Source organism: Xyrauchen texanus, chromosome 8 (assembly GCF_025860055.1).
Source record: "Xyrauchen texanus isolate HMW12.3.18 chromosome 8, RBS_HiC_50CHRs, whole genome shotgun sequence".
Classification (NCBI taxonomy): domain Eukaryota; kingdom Metazoa; phylum Chordata; class Actinopteri; order Cypriniformes; family Catostomidae; genus Xyrauchen; species Xyrauchen texanus.
The window spans coordinates 10,884,662-10,904,652 of record NC_068283.1 but is presented as its reverse complement, the minus strand read 5'-3'; the positions used below and the strand labels follow the sequence as shown (position 1 = coordinate 10,904,652).

At 36.9% G+C, this 19,991-nt stretch overlaps 2 protein-coding genes across 2 annotated transcripts in view; one reads left to right on the top strand and one right to left on the bottom strand.

Moving 5' to 3' along the window:
- tbcd (tubulin folding cofactor D) overlaps nt 1-19,991 on the bottom strand; it is a 77,303-nt gene that overhangs the window by 54,152 nt on the left and 3,160 nt on the right. The window contains 11 exon segments of the mRNA XM_052131798.1: nt 797-882; nt 1,499-1,528; nt 3,887-3,927; nt 5,125-5,194; nt 12,694-12,761; nt 12,830-12,842; nt 17,783-17,879; nt 18,784-18,844; nt 18,938-19,074; nt 19,170-19,302; nt 19,405-19,443. Of these exon segments, the coding sequence (XP_051987758.1) occupies nt 797-882; nt 1,499-1,528; nt 3,887-3,927; nt 5,125-5,194; nt 12,694-12,761; nt 12,830-12,842; nt 17,783-17,879; nt 18,784-18,844; nt 18,938-19,074; nt 19,170-19,302; nt 19,405-19,443 (775 nt within the window).
- Nucleotides 13,915-17,501, top strand: znf750 (zinc finger protein 750). Its single transcript, XM_052132836.1, has 3 exons — nt 13,915-14,104; nt 15,131-16,397; nt 16,519-17,501. Exons 2-3 carry the CDS (start codon nt 15,178-15,180, stop codon nt 17,135-17,137), a joined length of 1,839 nt encoding a protein of 612 aa, XP_051988796.1. The 5' UTR covers nt 13,915-14,104; nt 15,131-15,177; the 3' UTR covers nt 17,138-17,501.

Genomic DNA, 19,991 nt, shown 5'->3' with positions numbered 1-19,991 from the left:
CAATGTAATAACAATTTTACCTGGTCACAAAAAGTAGTCTGTTAATTCTACTTTCACCTTTGCACGCATCACCCACTGCGTTGTCTCCTGATTCCTCCATTGCCCAAAAGAACTGTCCCTACTAAACTATCATGTTCACATCAGTTAAATTTTATATAATTGCAAGCTACAGTGATAAGTAACCATAAATATCTAGATTTCCTGTTGTGCCTATTTGTTCGAGATATGTCCCACTCTGTAATTTTGCATTTTTACATATTTTTCCTGTTGCTCTCATGTGTAAAAAATGTAAAGTCGTCCTGTCCACTGATAGCCGCACATAGATAAATAGTACAGCAAAATCTCTACTGGTTATCACATTTATATCATGCACAGTATTTTCAATTTAATTTGTATAGTGCTTTTACAATACATGTTCCAAAGCAGTTTTAGAAAGTGTAGCGCCTTCTAATGTTCCGAATGAATATGGCTCTTTGCTCCCTAAGGCTAGCATTTTTCACATTGCTCTTTTCCCAAGTGCAGATACCATAGTCAATGGCAACATTTTTCCGCAGGGTGGACCCTTCTTAAAGACACAACAGCGTAACTGCTGCCTTATTAACAGAAGTATTCAAATCATACCATACCGATGTGCATGCCTTTGTATTGATGGACTGTTCTCAGAATGGGGGTGTACAGTATGATTTATATACTTGTTGCTGCAATGTTCACAGTGTGTATTCAGGAGCACAATGTAGCTCAATTAAGCATGCTAACACTCCTCTTAGAGACTCATTTTCACCTCTTTATTCTTTACCTGATTGTCAAGTAGCAGTTATTCAGGTTACCGATGGTAAAACAGTTTGCTGCTGTGAGAATATCTATGCCATGGGGGAAGGTGCCCTGTGTAGACAGGATATAAAAGATCATTAGAGACCTAGCGCTTGCTACAGATAAAGGATACAGGACCTTACACAAATATGATGTCCCTTTCCTTTTTTAAAGCATTAGATAGACAAATCACATGTTTTTTCTAGGTTTTAGTTGTGTATAGTCATAACATTATTGACTTTATCCAACAATTAAAATCATACACTAAAGTCACAATTTCAATATAATATGTTAAGAGTAATATTCAATTAATGACAGTAAAAAACAACGTTTAATGAACTAAATTGTAATTACCAAAAATGTTATGTTAATCTGTGCCCTTCCCTTGCATGATTTTAATATAACAATATTTATTACTCAATATAGTATGTATATATGCTCTTTCCTTTTCAACAAATAGGCATTGAATGGGGTGCTGTGATATATATTACAGTAATTTTATCTATTTTCTTTTATTATTTTAAAAAAAATAAAATTTTGATGTATAGTTTGACTTCCTGCGGTTAACAATCAACCTATTTTGAAAGTTAAACTCCTTTCACAGACCATTTGTAGAAAAAAAAAAAAAAGCAAATGTCTTGAGATGACTTGAATGGTGTTTATGTAAGTAAATTGGTTTTCTTGTTACCTGTCTGCCCACGTTCTCTTGGAACGCAGCCTAAAAACAGAGAAAAAGTATATTTCATTTCCTGATTTTTTTTTTTTGTATGTAGAACATGAATTAATGTGGAGGGAGAGAAAATGAGAATATAAAAGATGATTACACTGTAATTTGATCATGCAAATCATATGCTTTGTAGAGTGGAGCTGTAGATATAACCACAGTTTATGCAGTTGTAAAAGATCTAGCGTAATCAAATCATGACAGAAAATAATAAAATAAAATAAAACAATAAAACAAATAAAATGTGTGTGAGATGGCTTTCAGTTTTGCATCAAACTGTGAAATCTTCCCAGTGGGCATACAACAAAGTAGCACAAGTAAAGTAAAGGCACTGGGGTGAATATGAAATGCCTGGAATAATGTTGTGCTCTCTCTCCTATTATCACTTCTTTTAGTAATTTTAACAGGAAAAAGAATGTAAAAATGCTACAGTAAAAGTCTGTTAATTGGTTAACTGTAGGTTACCTAAACATATGTAACATTTAACCCTCTACCGCATGCATTATGATAGATACATACAAAAAAATATTTGAATCTTTTTCTTTTCTTAGAATAGCTTAACTTGAAATGCTGTAATATATATATATATATATATATATATATATATATATATATATATATATATATATATTATTTTAAAGTAGCCTACTTTATGATAAAGATCCTTTATTCATTATGAAACTTCACAAAGCACTTTTTTTCTTCAGAGGTGAGGCACAGGTACAGCTCTTATTTGGTGCACTTCACCCTAACAGTACCCTTACAGCCAAAACACTTACACCTGCCATTTTGAGACACAATGTATTGTGTGTCATACTCATGCTAAATGGTGTGAATTCTGTGCTAAATGTAACATACGACTAACCAACATGATATCAATAGAACTAATGCTTTTATCTTTGAACAGCTTAACAGATTCCCGCTAGCTTGCTAAACTATTGCTGTAATGTCGTTCCACTTCTGCAGTACAGACATTTGATCGATTTACCAAACACAAATTTCATTAAAAACTTTTTTGAGTGATGAATATGTCATCATAGCTTACCTGACGTGATGTTTAAATTTTTTTTGAGAGGTGAAATCGGCTGGTCTTTCTTTCTTACTGATGTTTTAGTCAGCAACTTTGATTTAAAGACCGCAGGTTGTCAGAAATCGCGCCACAGGAAAGTACTGCATGTCATGTGACTTAACCAAAGCACATCGTTGGATATACTAAACTCTTCTCTTTCCCCTCAAATTTTCATTTTTTTTTAATTAAAAGACAGTGGCAAATAAATGAACACAAAGACAATGTTGCCATATGGTTACACTGTGCGGTAGAGGGTCAAAATTACAAACTATTTACATTTAAAATAATATTATTATATTTTATAATATTTATCAAAAACAACACATGTACAGTATTTTCTTTGGACCTTTAATATAAAAATTATACAGTATTTATATTATTAAAAAGTTCAAGTAAATAAAATCAATTTTTCACATTGAATTTGTATAAAATCTCATTTAAATAGTTTCTTTTCACTTTTGTTATTAGTTATGTAGTTACATTGGTTATCTATTGGGGGTATTTTATATGGCATTTTACATTATATTACAGTAAGTGACATTCATTTTACCCTTATTGTTTTGTCTTTGTGTGGGTAACACTGGACACTTTCTATAGTTTGTGTAATTAATTATATAAGTTAGATTTTGGAAGGCCATATTTGATAAAAATCATCATGTGGCCTTTCATTGCACAATTTGTATCATCAGATGCATTTTAACAGCATATTTTTAAAGGGGTCATGACGTGAAGAATTACATGTTCCTTGATCTTTTGGAATACAGTATAAGAGGTACTACAGTACTATAAAACACACTGCAAGATTCAGAACTCAAAACATCCTCCTCTCTGCAAAAAGAGCATTTGTCGAAAACCAAGCTGCCGAAACAACTCGTTCTCTAATTCCTCCACATTGTGGTGTCACACTGTAGTAGACCTTTGCATCTGACTTGTGTTGTCAAAAGCAGGGGTGAAAATTTCATCAAAATGTTGGGGGGAACAATAAACATAACAATTCTCAAGAGCAATTTTTGAAGGGTTTTTTTGTTGTTGCCCCATTTGCATTTGTATTATTTTATTTCTTAAACAATTATTTTAAGAATATATCATTATATTATTTACAATACACATATTTTACCAGCGCACAGTATAACTGACACCCAACAGCTTTAAAATGCACACATGCTTATTATGAACACGTGCTCCGTTACTCCTTGTACACTGAAATGCACAGTTACTCATATTAAAATAATAATAATATATCTTAATGTGATTTATTAAACTGCTAAAGGCTGCAATCTTACTGCGGTTGAGCTGCGCACTTTAAATAAATCCGACACCTCATCTACAGACATTAAGAATCATTCACACGGTATTAGACACGGGAGAGTAGATTCCAGCGGGGAGGTGAAAGTTCAGACCTGACTTAAAAGTCCTCAGTGATTACACTGGGCAGTGTTGCGAACTGTTTATCCGGAAGCAAAAAAAAAACACGTCATAATAAAAGCACAATTCAAAATAAAATCTAGATGCCTGAAATGGAAGAAATTGAATAAAAATATATTACAACTGTATAGTAAAATGTAATATTCACTGTAATAATAACAACAATAATAATCATAATAATAATAAATACATCACAAGACAGCTGTTGAATAACATTTTGATAAAAAATGCATTCAATAAAAATTTATTGATTATACACCATTTTGATGATGAGATTAAACTTGAATTATTAAACTATAATAATTAAAATAATGATTACATAATAAAAAAAAATAACTAAATTGGTGTGTTTAATGGCACATTATCATATTAGCATATTTTTCTATAGTAATGAAATTGGTATCGGTACCAACTACTGAAATTTTGGTACCATGACAACACTACATCTGACCAATTTGTTTTACAAATATATGACTGTTTTTTTTTTGTACAAAAAGCTTTACTCATATTATAAGTGAACCTCAAGGAACATACTGAAATAATACATGTCATGACCCCTTTAAGTATCAAGAAAATATCTGTAGTTCAAGTAAGGTGGTATTTTAACATTATATTCTTTGATGATATATACAGTTATAAACATCCTGTAATCCCTGACCTCACCTGTCTGCTATTAACAAACAAATGATTTAGCCCCAAAATCATGCCATTGGTTGATGCCAATCATGCCATGCGGTCATGCTGGGCTGTTCATTCAAAGTGCCACAGAATTAGTATTTACACTTTCTTTTTGAAAAATAACTACAAACGGTATGCTTTTAGTTATCTCTGCATATTAAGCAAGTATTTTAAGGCTGGTATAGTATGTGTTTTAACATATTACAAATCTAATTAATTGTGTTCTAATTCTTGACAGACATTTATTTAATTAGTTTTGCATCCTGAAGTGAAACACATTTTCACATGCTTTCACTCATATCTCCCTCCTCCCGACTGTAATGAGGCATATTATTAAAAACAAGTGAGTACTTCTCATCTCAAAACTCTTCTATCATTTCACCCATCATGCTGTTTCACTTTTTTCTCTCTAGTTCACCACTCCTCCTCTCGCTCTCTGTCGAGCTGTGTGAACGTGCCCGCGAGGTATTCCCACCGTCAGCCACAGCCTGCGAGAATCAAATACACAAACACATGCACAAGCCTACGGGCTTAACACAGCCACGCTGGTTTCGATGTGCAACTGATATGGCCTGGAGCAACATAAAATGGACAGCAACTGAACATGCATGCAGAACTAGCAGTGCCACAGTTTCTACTTGTACTCTGGAAAGGGGGGTGTCAATATTTCGCAATATTTTAGCTTATAATAATGCTTTATTGTTCTAATGACAAGTATTAGTACGTTTAGTTAATTTGTTATTACATTATTGTTTTTGAGATGAAAGATATAGTGTGTGTGAGAAGCGGAAATGTTCTGCGGCATTTGGTCAACGAATATTCAAATTATTTCTGACTAATGCGAAAATCCGAATGAGTTCAGAATATAAGTCTATAACTTGTTTAATTTGTAAGGATGTCTGTACAGATCCTCAGTACAGCTAGCTTTCAAGGGCTGTCATGTAATAAAAAACACGCTGGCTCTACAATGAAGCAAGCAGAGAGTTCAGCATTTGTTGCACTGAGCACCAAAGTCCAATTAAGATGAACGAGAAAAGAGTTAAATAACAGAATAAATCAGTTTTGATCACTAAGCACCAAACATAAATTAGTATGTTAGTGTACTGCAATCTCATTTCACCAGGTCCCTGCTGATTCTCAAACCTGTTGTGCACTTACTTGTGTTCTAAAACAGAAAAGGCTCTTAAATGCAGTGAAAACAAGGGGTTTTATTTAGACATACAACTGTTTGTCTAAAAACTCTCCAGAATTCAGTAAAAAAAAAAAAACTTATAATGTCAAGCAATGCGATAGTTTCTAAAAGCATCAATGCGCAAAAAGAAGAAGCTTTGACTGCTGATGAAATTGGAACAGGACTCGACAGGCCTAAAACCTGTGTGCGACCGAAACCCACGACAGCAGGCGAAACCTGGCAGCAATGTGAGTTAGGGAGGAGGGAAGTTGCGGGGAGGGCAGACAAACTGAAGAAGCAAAGTAAGAAGTGCACCATCAGTTACATGCAGGCCCACACTTGTCTTTCAGCTGTGATTCTCGTAATATCATTACATTTTTATGATGACTTGAAGACTTTACTGTTGAACCCGGGAGGAATCACTACATCACATAGTGTGATAAAATCACTTACCAACCTTTTCTGTGTAAACATATAGTCAATTTGAAAGCTTTGTTACCATGACAATATTATGTCAACAAACCCTATAACCTTAAAATGACTGTAAAAATGACAATTTAAACAACTTTACATTTTATTTTATTTTTTTAAGATTTTTTTTTTTTTTTTTTTTTGCTGTAATCAACATTATGCCATAAATGCTGACGATTGAGCTTAACTTGTACTGAACCAGGAAATATTTCATTAACTACATCTGGCCATATTCACTTTAATAATAAATGCAATAAAAAAAATATTTTTTAGGAAATATAAGAGGTGGTTGCTAGGTTGTTCTGAGTGGTTGCTAAATGGCTGCTTGCTGGCTGAAAACAAAGAAGTAATTGCCCATGTATTGCAGGGGCAGGCAAAAAACCTAAATCAGATTGCTTAGAAAAGTAATAGCACACTGTTCCTAGATTTGTCATTTTTGGGGGAACTATCCCTTTAACCACTTATCACTCCTGTATGAGAGCAACATGTTTGCTTTAATAAGTACACCAAAAATGTAACTAAAATAATATAATATTTGATTACAAATAATCTTCCCAAACATCTTATTTAAAAAAGGAAGTCTAATATAAGGGCTAAAACTGGAACCAATGAAATACTGTTTAGCAACAGTGGGAAAAGCAACATCATCTTCACTGTGTCCTATTCCATTAAATGAAGGCCTAAACAAGATACTTTGTCTTTCATCAAGTTTATAAAAACTAACTGTACATCACAAATGCTTGTATATGGATGTTGCTTCTCATTCAACGCCAAAGGTATTAATGCACTCGTAGATGCATAGATCAACAAACTAAACCCTACTTCTCAGCAGGGAGAGGTTCTGAGCAGGGAGGTGTATAAACTGGTTTTAAGGCGGTAAATAACTCTAGCCGGGTGAACAGGAATGAGAAGACGCTATTAAGCAGGGCATTTTTAAGCGATTTATAATTCCAGCATTAAGTGTTCCCTCCTTTAAACTCAAGTCTCCACAGAGTGCATAAAAAGAACATTGTCTTTGTGGAGTAACTCCTTATGATGAAATTATCACAGAGAGCAGTTTTCTGTGACAGCAAGGAGAAAATATTCTTAAAGGTGAGGTGTGCAGTTTCTGCACCACCCACCTCACCAAACAGAATTGTAAACAATAACTAGAAAAAAAAGTTCGTCGAGACAAACTTTAAGTTGGCTTGTGAAAGTTTGGACCAGAAAGTTTGAAGAAGTTTAAATTAGTTTGAAGTTTAAATTAGTTTGTAGTTTAAATTAGTTTGAAGTTTAAATTAGTTTAAAGTAGTTTATAGTTTAAAGTAGTTTATAGTTTAAATTAGTTTAGTTTAAATTAGTTTAAAGTAGTTTAAAGTTTAACTTAGTTGCCAGATAGATAGATAGATAGATAGATAGATAGACAGACAGACACTCAGATAGATAGAGAGATAGATAGATATTTACCCTCAGATAGATAGATAGATAGATAGATAGATAGATAGACATTGACCCTCAGATAGATAGATAGACAACAGACAGACAGAGAGACAGATAGATAGATAGATAGATATTGACCCTCAGATAGATAGATGGATGGATAGATAGATAGATAGATGGATGGATGGATGGATGGATGGATTGATTGATTGATCCTTGCTACCCTGAGTCCCATGAACAAAGCCAGAAGTCTTTATGTTGTTCTGTTGCAGAGATATGTGATTTGTTACTCGGTTGCTAGGGTAACCCCATATGGTTGCTAGGCAGTTACCATAGTGATACTTATCAAGTCTTCTTGCCATCCTGATTGAAATAAATCAACCCAGAAGTCTCTACGATTTTCTGTTGCAGAGATATGTGATTTGTTACTCGGTTGCTAGGGTAACCCCATCTGGTTGTTAGGCAGTCACCATAGTGATACTTATCAAGTGTTCTTGACATCCTGATTGAAATAAACCAACCCAGAAGTCTCTACGATTTTCTGGTCCAGAGATATGTGATTTGATACTCGGTTGCTAGGGTAACCCAATGTGGTTGCTAGGCAGTTACCACAGTGATACTTATCAAGTCTCCTTGACATCCTGATTGAAATAAATCAACCCAGAAGTCTCTATGATTTTCTGGTGCATAGATATGTGATTTGTTACTCGGTTGCTAGGGTAACCCCATCTGGTTGCTAGGCAGTTACCATAGTGATACTAATGAAGTGTCCTTGCCATCCTGATTGAAATAAGTCAATCCGGAAGTCTCTACGCTTTTCTGATGCAGAGATATGTGATTTGTTACTCGGTTGCTAAGGTAACCCCATGTGGTTGCTAGGCAGTTACCATAGTGATACTTATCAAGTCTCCTTGCCATCCTGATTGAAATAAATCAACCCAGAAGTCTCTCTGATTTTCTGGTGCAGAGATATAGTTATTGCTAAGCGGTTGCTAGGGTACTCTGTTTAGTTGCTAGGGAGTGGCTTGACAGCTGCCAATCATGAAACTCCAAAGGCTGCTTGTCAGTATGAATGATATAAACCAACTCCCATGCCTCTGTGACATTCAGAATGGAAGATATCCCTCTATGGATTTTGGTTGTTAAGGTGCTCGACAATGGTTGCTAGGGAGGGGCTAGGAAGTGTTGAGGTGATTCATGATTGGCTGTTTGCTGCCCGAGTCAAACGAGACCACCCTTGTGTTTCTATGACACTTCTATCCGGAGATATCCCTTTGATGTCTTTCATTAGAAGTCTATGGGAGTTGTTGCTAAGGTGCTTTAAATTGTTGCTAGGGCGTGGCTTGATAGCTTCACAATGATCCCGAGAGACTGATTGGTCGTCTGAGTAAAATGAGCCGCCCCTTGTCTCTATGACACTGTGATCCAGAGCTATGTTCAATACAAAATCCCTATGCAATGAGGGAGAGAGAGAGGGAGAGATGCAGGGCTGACAGGCCCTTTTTGTCTGTGTGTGTTCCCAAATTAATGACTCTAATGAGCCAGTTCTTTTGAATCTAAAATGTGAAACATACAGTGTGACCAGTGTAGTCTGATTCCCAAATTAATGACTCTAATGAGCCGGTTCTTTTGAATCTACAGTGTGAAACATACAGTGTGACCAGTGTAGTCTGATTCCCAAATTAATGACTCTAATGAGCCAGTTCTTTTGCATCTAAAATTTGAAACATACAGTGTGACCAGTGTAGTCTGATTCCCAAATTAATGACTCTAATGAGCCAGTTCTTTTGAATCTACAATGTGAAACATACAGTGTGACCAGTGTAGTCTGATTCCCAAATTAATGACTCTAATGAGCTGGTTCTTTTGAATCTACAGTGTGAAACATACAGTGTGACCAGTGTAGTCTGATTCCCAAATTAATGACTCTAATGAGCCAGTTCTTTTGAATCTAAAATTTGAAACATACAGTGTGACCAGTGTAGTCTGATTCCCAAATTAATGACTCTAATGAGCCAGTTCTTTTGAATCTACAATGTGAAACATACAGTGTGACCAGTGTAGTCTGATTCCCAAATTAATGACTCTAATGAGCTGGTTCTTTTGAATCTACAGTGTGAAACATACAGTGTGACCAGTGTAGTCTGATTCCCAAATGAATGACTCTAATGAGCCAGTTCTTTTGAATCTACAATGTGAAACATACAGTGTGACCAGTGTAGTCTGATTCCCAAATTAATGACTCTAATGAGCTGGTTCTTTTGAATCTACAGTGTGAAACATACAGTGTGACCAGTGTAGTCTGATTCCCAAATTAATGACTCTAATGAGCCAGTTCTTCTGAATCTACAATGTGAAACATACAGTGTGACCAGTGTAGTCTGATTCCCAAATTAATGACTCTAATGAGCCAGTTCTTTTGAATCTAAAATGTGAAACATACAGTGTGACCAGTGTAGTCTGATTCACAAATTAATGACTCTAATGAGCCGGTTCTTTTGAATCTACAGTGTGAAACATACAGTGTGACCAGTGTAGTCTGATTCCCAAATGAATGACTCTAATGAGCTGGTTCTTTTGAATCTACAGTGTGAAACATACAGTGTGACCAGTGTAGTCTGATTCCCAAATGAATGACTCTAATGAGCCAGTTCTTTTGAATCTACAATGTGAAACATACAGTGTGACCAGTGTAGTCTGATTCCCAAATGAATGACTCTAATGAGCTGGTTCTTTTGAATCTACAGTGTGAAACATACAGTGTGACCAGTGTAGTCTGATTCCCAAATGAATGACTCTAATGAGCCAGTTCTTTTGAATCTACAATGTGAAACATACAGTGTGACCAGTGTAGTCTGATTCCCAAATGAATGACTCTAATGAGCCAGTTCTTTTGAATCTACAGTGTGAAACATACAGTGTGACCAGTGTAGTCTGATTCCCAAATGAATGACTCTAATGAGCCAGTTCTTTTGAATCTACAGTGTGAAACATACAGTGTGACCAGTGTAGTCTGATTCCCAAATGAATGACTCTAATGAGCCAGTTCTTTTGAATCTAAAATGTGAAACATACAGTGTGATCAGTGTAGTCTGATTCCCAAATGAATGACTCTAATGAGCTGGTTCTTTTGAATCTACAGTGTGAAACATACAGTGTGACCAGTGTAGTCTGATTCCCAAATGAATGACTCTAATGAGCCAGTTCTTTTGAATCTACAATGTGAAACATACAGTGTGACCAGTGTAGTCTGATTCCCAAATGAATGACTCTAATGAGCCAGTTCTTTTGAATCTACAGTGTGAAACATACAGTGTGACCAGTGTAGTCTGATTCCCAAATGAATGACTCTAATGAGCTGGTTCTACAGTGTAGTGTTAAAAAAGTTTAGCTTAGTTGCTAGATAGATAGATAGATAGATATTTACCCTTAGATATATAAAGAGATAGATATAGATAGATAGATATTTATCCTCAGATAGATAGATAGATAGAGAGAGAGATAGATATTTACCCTCAGATAGATAGATAGATAGATAGATAGATAGATAGATAGATAGATAGATAGATAGATAGATAGATAGATATTGATCCTCAGATAGATGCTAGCACGTTTTTAGCATGTTTTAGCGTGTGGCTAGGAAGATTTTAGGTCATTACTTTTTGGCTGCTTGATAAAAGAAATCCTCTGAGGGAGAGAGAGAGGGAGAGATGCAGGGCTGACAGGCCCTTTTTGTCTGTGTGTGTGAAAATGTCAGATGGAATTTGAATTTCTGAACATTCCGCAATGTTAAGTCAATGGGAGTTTTTTCCTCTCACAAGCCAACTTAATGATTGTTTTCAAAAAGGTTTCCTTGAATATTCCTCCCATTTGCCATTGGTGGGCAAACAGAGAGTGCTGCCCCAAGTTGATCCAATATTCAGGATGCTCAAACAGTGCAATGCTTTGATAGCAACACAGAGCCATAATGTTTACAATTTACAGGGAAATCATCCTAGGAATAGTTTACTAATTGTTGTCTCTGCATAATGAGCTGGGATTGAAAAGAGTATTTTATTTACCAAAACATTTCTATTACTTCACCTTTAAATAATTATCAAGCAGTGTGAAGAAAAGGTATTATTCATTCTGGCATAGAGTGTAGCATTTACTAACTAAAGAACTAACAGTCCTCAGTACATGGGCTGTAGATTTGCTGCCAGCCTCACTATTCAAATTCCACAGCCTAACCTCACTTACAAAAACTGTATTTTCATTTAAATAGATAGAAAGTGCAACCATAAGGTCAACAGAGCCACCCAAGTTGAGCTGTCATTTTTTACCAATCACTTACTCTCACCACAGATCAGCTCTCACCACAGTTGGTTCTGGTGGGAAAAAATGTTTCTCCTGGAGAGTGTCCAAAAACACCTTCACAAAGGACTAAGAATGGTCACATCAAACGCTTGTATAAATAGAGCTGTTCAAGTGTCAGTTTCCATCCAGGGTTAGGAAAGAATATATATTTTTTATATTCTAAGACTCTAGGCCTGATCCAGATTCCTGGTACACAAGAACCTATTGAGGTAGTCTATTTACACTTACGTATAAACCAAGGTTGTATATAAACCAGATTTCTGAACTATTTTAAATTTTCTGAAAATGTGAGTGGTGCTTGCCAAGGCTCAGGTCAAGTCTATTGTCTGATGGCTTAGAAAAATAATTGCACACCTCTCCTAGAGCTGTACAATTTGAGGCATCATTCATGTTCGAAGCACAAACAAGTTACGTGCCAAAGTTTAATAATCAAAGTTAGGGGTTTGAGCAACAGCATTGGCAAGCAGAACTGATGATAGGAGTTTAATGCAGATTCAATGAATGGAATACATATGAGGCATTGTGTTTCAGTAAATTGCAACAGCTGAGTCGGTGGTGTGGGGTTCTCACCTGGTTAACGTAAGGCTTTAGTTCTTTGGGCTTGTAGGCATGGGCAAAAGCCCAGCACACATAGCAGGCTGCATCACAGACATTCGAGTGGTGATTGCATGCTCCTCTTTTCTCATCATATGCCAGAGCTATTAGAATGAGTGGCACATCTGTAGAAGTGATACAGACAAAAAATTAGGCATCATATCAGTATCATATAGTTGGCAAAGACAAATGAAACAATACTGCTCAAATAATGTAGGCCTCATCATTGAGCGGTACATTGAATATGCACAAAATCAGAATTCACATGATAAATTCATACTGAAAATAAAATCAGTGTGAGAAACGTGACTTTATATGAACTAGATTTGTACTTGTTTAGTTCTTGCTTGTAACATATTGAATCAATTTGCCCACAACAGCTGTTTGCTTATGCATTTATGCATAGATTTTATTGCTGTTTGAAAAAAAATTCAAGGTAAATCTTAGACATGTTCTGTGATGTCCATACATTGTTGGGCATTGTTAGTAAACATAGAAACTAGTAACACACACATAATTCTATATATATATATATCCCCCAGCCCAACTCATCTGGAGCTTTATAAGCACAAAATTTAATAATAAGGGGGAAAGGGTTTGATAGATGACTTTTGGAAAGATTTGATTACAGCGAACTATCTACCTAAAACGTAGGTGTGGGGCTAATATTGAAATTACGGAGAGTTTATGATTCATGATAAACAAACGTATGAATTTTCTTTGCAAAACAAAACCAAACTTTATCAATAAATTCTTACAAAGTAGTACATTGCAGTTTTCTGAACATAACTGCTAAGAAAAACAATTTTCTTTGTCATATGCATATGATGTTTTGGTGCGTTGCTATTGAAAGACACTTCACATCAGGAGTAGCACATATTTGGCTTTATGCAAATCTCACATGTTTGTTCTCAATATCTCCACACCCCTCTGACAAACCTTCTGAAACCTGCTTCACACCTAACTCTACCACTCCTGAGATAATTCAACTTTTTACAGAAAAAAAAAGCCACGGACAGTCCTGACTGGCTTCTAGTCCATGTGGCTTTTCTCTAGTAGGTGAGATGGAAGGCAAGCTAGCAACGTATTGTGGCTCGGGGCTTGCCTAATATCAGGCACATTGATGCTGCCTCAGGGCTCTACTGCTTGGGCACAGACTCCACCCCACACAGAGTCATCACCTTAGAGAGTAAGCAAGAGACTCATCAGACTCATCAGAAACCTGAAAGACAGAACACCTATTAGAGCGGACATCCAAGTTCAAGTGCAAACCACATTGGGCCAACTGTTGGGGACGTTATACTTTTCAGGAGGTCTGCAGTGGACATACAGCACCAACGACCAACGACGATACATCCAACATCCACAACGTTGAGTCTGACAAAAGGTAACACCTCCACAATGTCAATGGGATTTTCAGAGGCATGTATGTTTGCTGTTACTACATAGTTTTAGCATATGTAACTGCTGAATTGCTTCTGTACTCATAGCAGGTGTTTCTGGGCTAGCACTGAATTGCTGACTTCAGATACACCTGTTCAACTTAGATATAGTAGTAGCTACTCTTATGTATTTGCCATGTGGTACTTATTGAAATTATTCAGACTATGTCTAAATAACCAAACAATCGCATTTCCAAGAAAAAAAAGAATCTATATGGAAAGTTTCATATTATGCCAATATCACAAATTATCTAGGTATCTATAGAAGTATAATAACATAGAAACACCAAGTAATGGAGCGAAAAGAGATTACACAAAACAAAACTTTTCAAAAATTATTTTGTGCCTTGAGGAGGGAGCGGCAAAAACTTGAGCCACCACTTCTTGCGACACCGTGTGACAAGCAGGTTCCTTAAGGTGGAGTCATTTTCAGCATAACTTGCCTGGTAATCTTTTCTCAGATCTGCTTTCCAATACAAACCTTCAGGCCTCAAAATCTTTGCACACTTACCGGACCATCGTGTATCAGCATTCAGAAAAACTGTACATTCCTTCCCTCAAAGCCTTAAAATCCAATTGGTTACTAATGCTCTAATATTGATGAAGTTTAATTCTAATAGCTCTGGTAGCTTCTCTAGTTCTAAGTGTAAGTGAGATCAACTATTATATGTCTGGAGTTTGTATCCTGCAGATAAGGTCATGGGAAAAAGGTGTATGTAGTTTCCCACGCCATCAGGTTTTGAAGGAGGGAAGCATGTTTCTACAGGCCTATACTGGCATCAGCAGTGCAGCTAGAGAGTGTGATGCTAACACAAAGGCCAGCAAGCAATAAAAAAACAGCCCCAGCATAGTTGAAAAGTTGAAGGGAATTGTTATGCAGTCTTTCTTTCTATAAAAGTATTGACCCAACAAATAAAAGAAGCTCTGGTGGAAGTTGTGAGAGGATTGTAAATTTTTTTTCCTGTTCCCAGACAGGGCTAAAAACCACGCAGTATTGGATTCAGACAAGAGCGCCAATATGGACACTCTTCAGGGGAGAAAACCAAAGAAACCGCATTATATTCCTCGCCCTCCTGGCAAGCCTTTCAAATATCAGTGCTTTCAATGTCCCTTCACCTGCAACATCAAGTCTCATCTCTTCAACCACATGAAATACAACCTGTGCAAGAACTCCATTTCTCTTGTGTCTCAGCGCATGGAGCAGACAGGGAAAACACTCAGAGTCTCTCATCGTAACTTTCCTTTTGATCACAACAGTAAAGCACCACTCCTGGATGTTGAAGCCAGCAAACTGATAGATAAGGCCAACGACAAGGTTCAACAAGTGGAGATGGGTAAAGAAATTAAAGAAAAGCCTGAAAGTCCAATCAAGATGGTTACTAAAGTTGTTCTTGGGCCTGTTTGTGAGACCAGGGACAAAAGTGCAGACATGGACAATGCACAGAACAAAATATCTTTGGCCTTCAAGCCAGTTCTAAAAATGTGTGAAAGCAAAGCTCCCTCACTGCCTCCACACAAAGATGACCAATCATCTTCATCTATTCCTCAGTTCTACCAACAAATGATGCCATGGGTCTCACCCGCTTCCACAACACCCCTTCCTCCTCTAATCCCAAACTACTCGCCATTCATGGTAACTGAGAGGTCTTTGAATTCCCTGTACACACCTTACCCACAGAACCATGCAAACATCCAAACCTACCAACTCACACCTCCAGAGACCCAGAGACCCCTGGTGCCATCAACTCTGGTCCCACCCAGTACATCTCTTCTCCACCCTTATAGATATGGCCATTCTATTATACCTGGTCCACTACCCTATGGTCTCTATCAACACCCTGAACTACACATGCCTTTACAGAAGTCCAGATATTTTCCGCTGGATGTGTACAACCACAGATTTTATCCCAGAGAGTATGCAGGGCACCTGGTCCCCCTATCACATCATGACCCATACAACAGGATTCTTGAGGACAGGGATGTCCAGGAGCACAGCAGGGCTCTGGGTATCCACCAGAGTCCATTAGCAGGGTGTGCCGCCTCTGGGTCTCCAGACAGGCCCAGTGCAGCAGATTTCACCCAGCATGTTCCTGTTACACTCAGACACACTTCCCATGGGGAGTCACCTCCAGACTGCGAATCACAGCATGTCATGCAAGGGCCAACCACAGCCACTGACAGTTTATCAAAGAAATCATGTGGACAACATCAAGAGAACACGCTACAAAAGAGAGAATGGTATGTAAAGAGTCTGTAGATGGCAATTATAAACAAGTAAATCTGGTTAAGAAGAAAGTAACAAAATGTATATCATTCACAGAACTTGCAATAACAATCGCATCTTGCTTTTTTTTTTCAGTGATAAACTGCATATCACAGTTTCCACAAGAAACAGTGACATTTCATCAGAGCAGGAAGATGTAAAGACTGAGGAAGAGACAGGCCCTCTTAACCTTTCAAAGAGGGACCAGACTGCATCTAGCTACATGATGCACTACTACCCTGAACGAGAGCTCCATTCTGATTCAGAAAGTAGTCAAGAGGATGCGCCGCTCAACCTTTGCCTCAGGGCAGAGTCCAATGACCAAGCCCTGCCAAATACCACAGGTTCTGAAACTCCAGAGAAAGAAACCATCCTAAACGCTGAGGCATGCACAATTACTTCAGACGAAGAACAAGATTCAGACCAATGTGACCAGAGGCACTCAGCCGCCTTTGCTCTGTGTCAGCTTGCCAGCTCAAGGGACATTATCAATGACTCCCTTATTGGCCAAGAAAAAATTACTACGGGCCAAAACAGCCAACACCTACCTTCCCTAGACAAGCATATAGCTAAGGACGCTATAGACACACCCAAGCAGAGTACTCGGGCACTGGGACAAAAACGAGCAAACAACAGGCCTCTGAGGCACACTACCAAGAAAGCAAAGGTAAAAGTACCAGCTCGGACCCAAAGAAAAAGGTCGCAAAACTGCTAATGCAGCTATTTCAAAGAGTGGACAGGAAGGAGCTCCGATCATATGATCAATAGTTGCAAACTTTAGAGGAAGATGACCAGCAGATACACTAAAAACATTTATTATTACTGCATTTATGTCTGTGAAATGTATAATTGTGAAGATGTTTAATAGTTAATTTTGAGCATATTCTTGCTGTTCAACATTATGCACTGATTGGAAAAAGAGGGTGGCACAGATTCTACACTTCTGTAAAGTTTTCTCTTCGACAGACAAACTTTGAAAAACTTGATACACTTAACTGTTTATTAAAGGCAGCTGGGTGATGGTATTTTTGTCAAACTTGTAGTATTTTAATAAAATATTTGAAGCATGCTTGATGCAGATGAGCGATTTGTAAACTGTTAAAAAAAGGTTATAGCCATAATACAACAATTTATGCCATCAGCAACTTATTGCCAAAGGATGCCTGAGATTGAAAAGAAACAGCACATATTTAACACAAAAGTTTCACAAGAGAAGGCAAACCAACCATCTAATAGCCATGAAGGAAGCTCTGCAAGAGCCAGGGAGCCCCCATGCCAGGCCATGATTTTTGGAACATGTAATACAAACATATCAATTATTCCAAGAAACACAAAGTGTGTAAAAACACTCAAGTCATACCATCGTTAGCCTCTTGTTATAGTATAGGCACACTTGAAACACTCTAGAACAGATTCCACCTCCATCGTCCGGCAGTCTACCAGTCACCCTTCCAATCCTGCAGGTGGTTGAAAAGACAAAGACCAATTAAATACTCCTTACTAGGGCTTCAGAAATGAAAAATTCATGTTCAGAAAGTTTAGTTTTCTAGCATGAGCTATCTGATACTAGCTTATTCCATCCATCCAAATGCCATGCCAATGATAATTAAACATTTAGTTAAAATAATGAATAGGAACAGAAGGAACGTTTGAACACCAGACTGAGATTCATAAATAAATCAATAAATTGAGTCAGCTTAACTTTACCCACACATTAAAAGAACATGTGTTTATGTTTAAGTTTAACATAATTAAGTTTAATTTATATGTTTAAGTTTTCAGAGAAGAGAGTTCTGCCAGAGGAACGATGCTGAGCCATATAAAAAGAGGCTGTCTGTCACGTTATTTAACTATTCAGGTGAGAGTAAACCGGTCAACACAAATCTCATTTGATTGGTTACAAGAAGCAATTAGACCCACCTTCCCCCTCACACTTGCAAAACTCATTTGAGTGAGAAGTTCATGCCAAAAGTGCAACAAAAAGGAAGACGGAACAATGAATATCGGATTATTTATGGGAATTATTTTCACAATAGTAAAAAACTATTTGCATTTTAATTTATCTTATTTGATAATGCTTATTTTATAACCTTTTTTAGCATCCAACATTTATATCTTTTAATAAAAGTAAAATAAAGGAATTTAGTAAAAAATATATAAATTAAAGATATTACGACAATCATAATAATAATCCTAATTCACTTTTACTTTATTGACATAGTATCACTATCCTGCTTTTGTAATCTCAGCTTTGTCAAAGACAAGAATGGGACTGAATTACCTAAACTGGCCCAGATACAAAATAAATAAATAAAAAACATAAAGCAAACTGTAATCATGAACTTGACACATCGTTCTTACTCATTAGCTGAAGACCATCGCACTATTGTCTCTTTATCTTTCAGCCCCACCAACAGTTGTTCTGCAACAATGGAAAGGTAAATTAGGAGTACAAGAGACCATTCAGGTATATTTGTCAAGCAAAAACATACTCAAGAAATGACTTCCCAATAACTTACATTCTCCACTTCTGGCATGTCATAGACTTCTTCTGCACTGATAGACTCTAGATCGGGTTTTATGGCCTGTACACCTCCAGTGATGGAAGACTGTGCCAGGTTCACTGCAAGTGACCGACTGCCTCTCTGGTATCTGGATACCATAATATAAAAATAAACAAGTCAACCTTTTTAAGCAAGGATTCCTTGGAACAGTCATCCTATTTTTGTCAATCAGCCTCCATTTACCTCCATTTGGCCAGTTGCGGTTTCAAACAGATGAGGCCCAGTCTCTGGACTACCTTTACTCCCAATTTACGCAACATGGCCTGTTTACTCTCCACTATTCTGTTTTGGTTCAGGCATTGAAGCACTCTGGGGGCTGTCGAACAACAGAGGTCATGTAAAGATTTTAAAACATTTACATGGTTGTGAATTTTTATAATGTTGAAATAGAACAAAGAACTTGAGGACTTATACACACCATATTGTAGGAAGTCATCACGCTTCCCATGCTTGAAGAGTTGGGCCTGGTAAGAAATGGCCAATTGATTAGAATAATGGCTCTGTCTTGATCAAGCACGTCAATGAAATCCATACATATGGCATTCTTATTTATCTCAATGGCAGTTGTTTGGCTGGAATCTGACCCTTCAGAAGAATGCAACCTGTATGCTGCTATCTTGGGCACTTATTTCTAAGTACAGACGTTTCTGAACCAATAACCTGAACCAAAAAATGTACAAAAATGACAGCCCCATGCACTTTACTAGCTATTATCTTGAGCTGTGTTTTCAATGGCAGCAGAAAGGGGGAATAAAGTTTTTTTTAAAGTCACTGCCAAAAAAATCTACCAATATATTCTTAAATATTTGCAATTTAATTGTATAATTTTTGCTTGCAAAAAAATAAAAAATATTTTGTCACAATACACGGCCACTTTTGAAAGGCTGTCAATGGAGAAAGATGATTTTTGGCCCCAAGAATGGAGCAGTTACATCATCTAAAGGCTAATTTTCCCACGCTAGCCAGCTAAACACTGATTCCATGGTGTCGACTAACAACCATTAC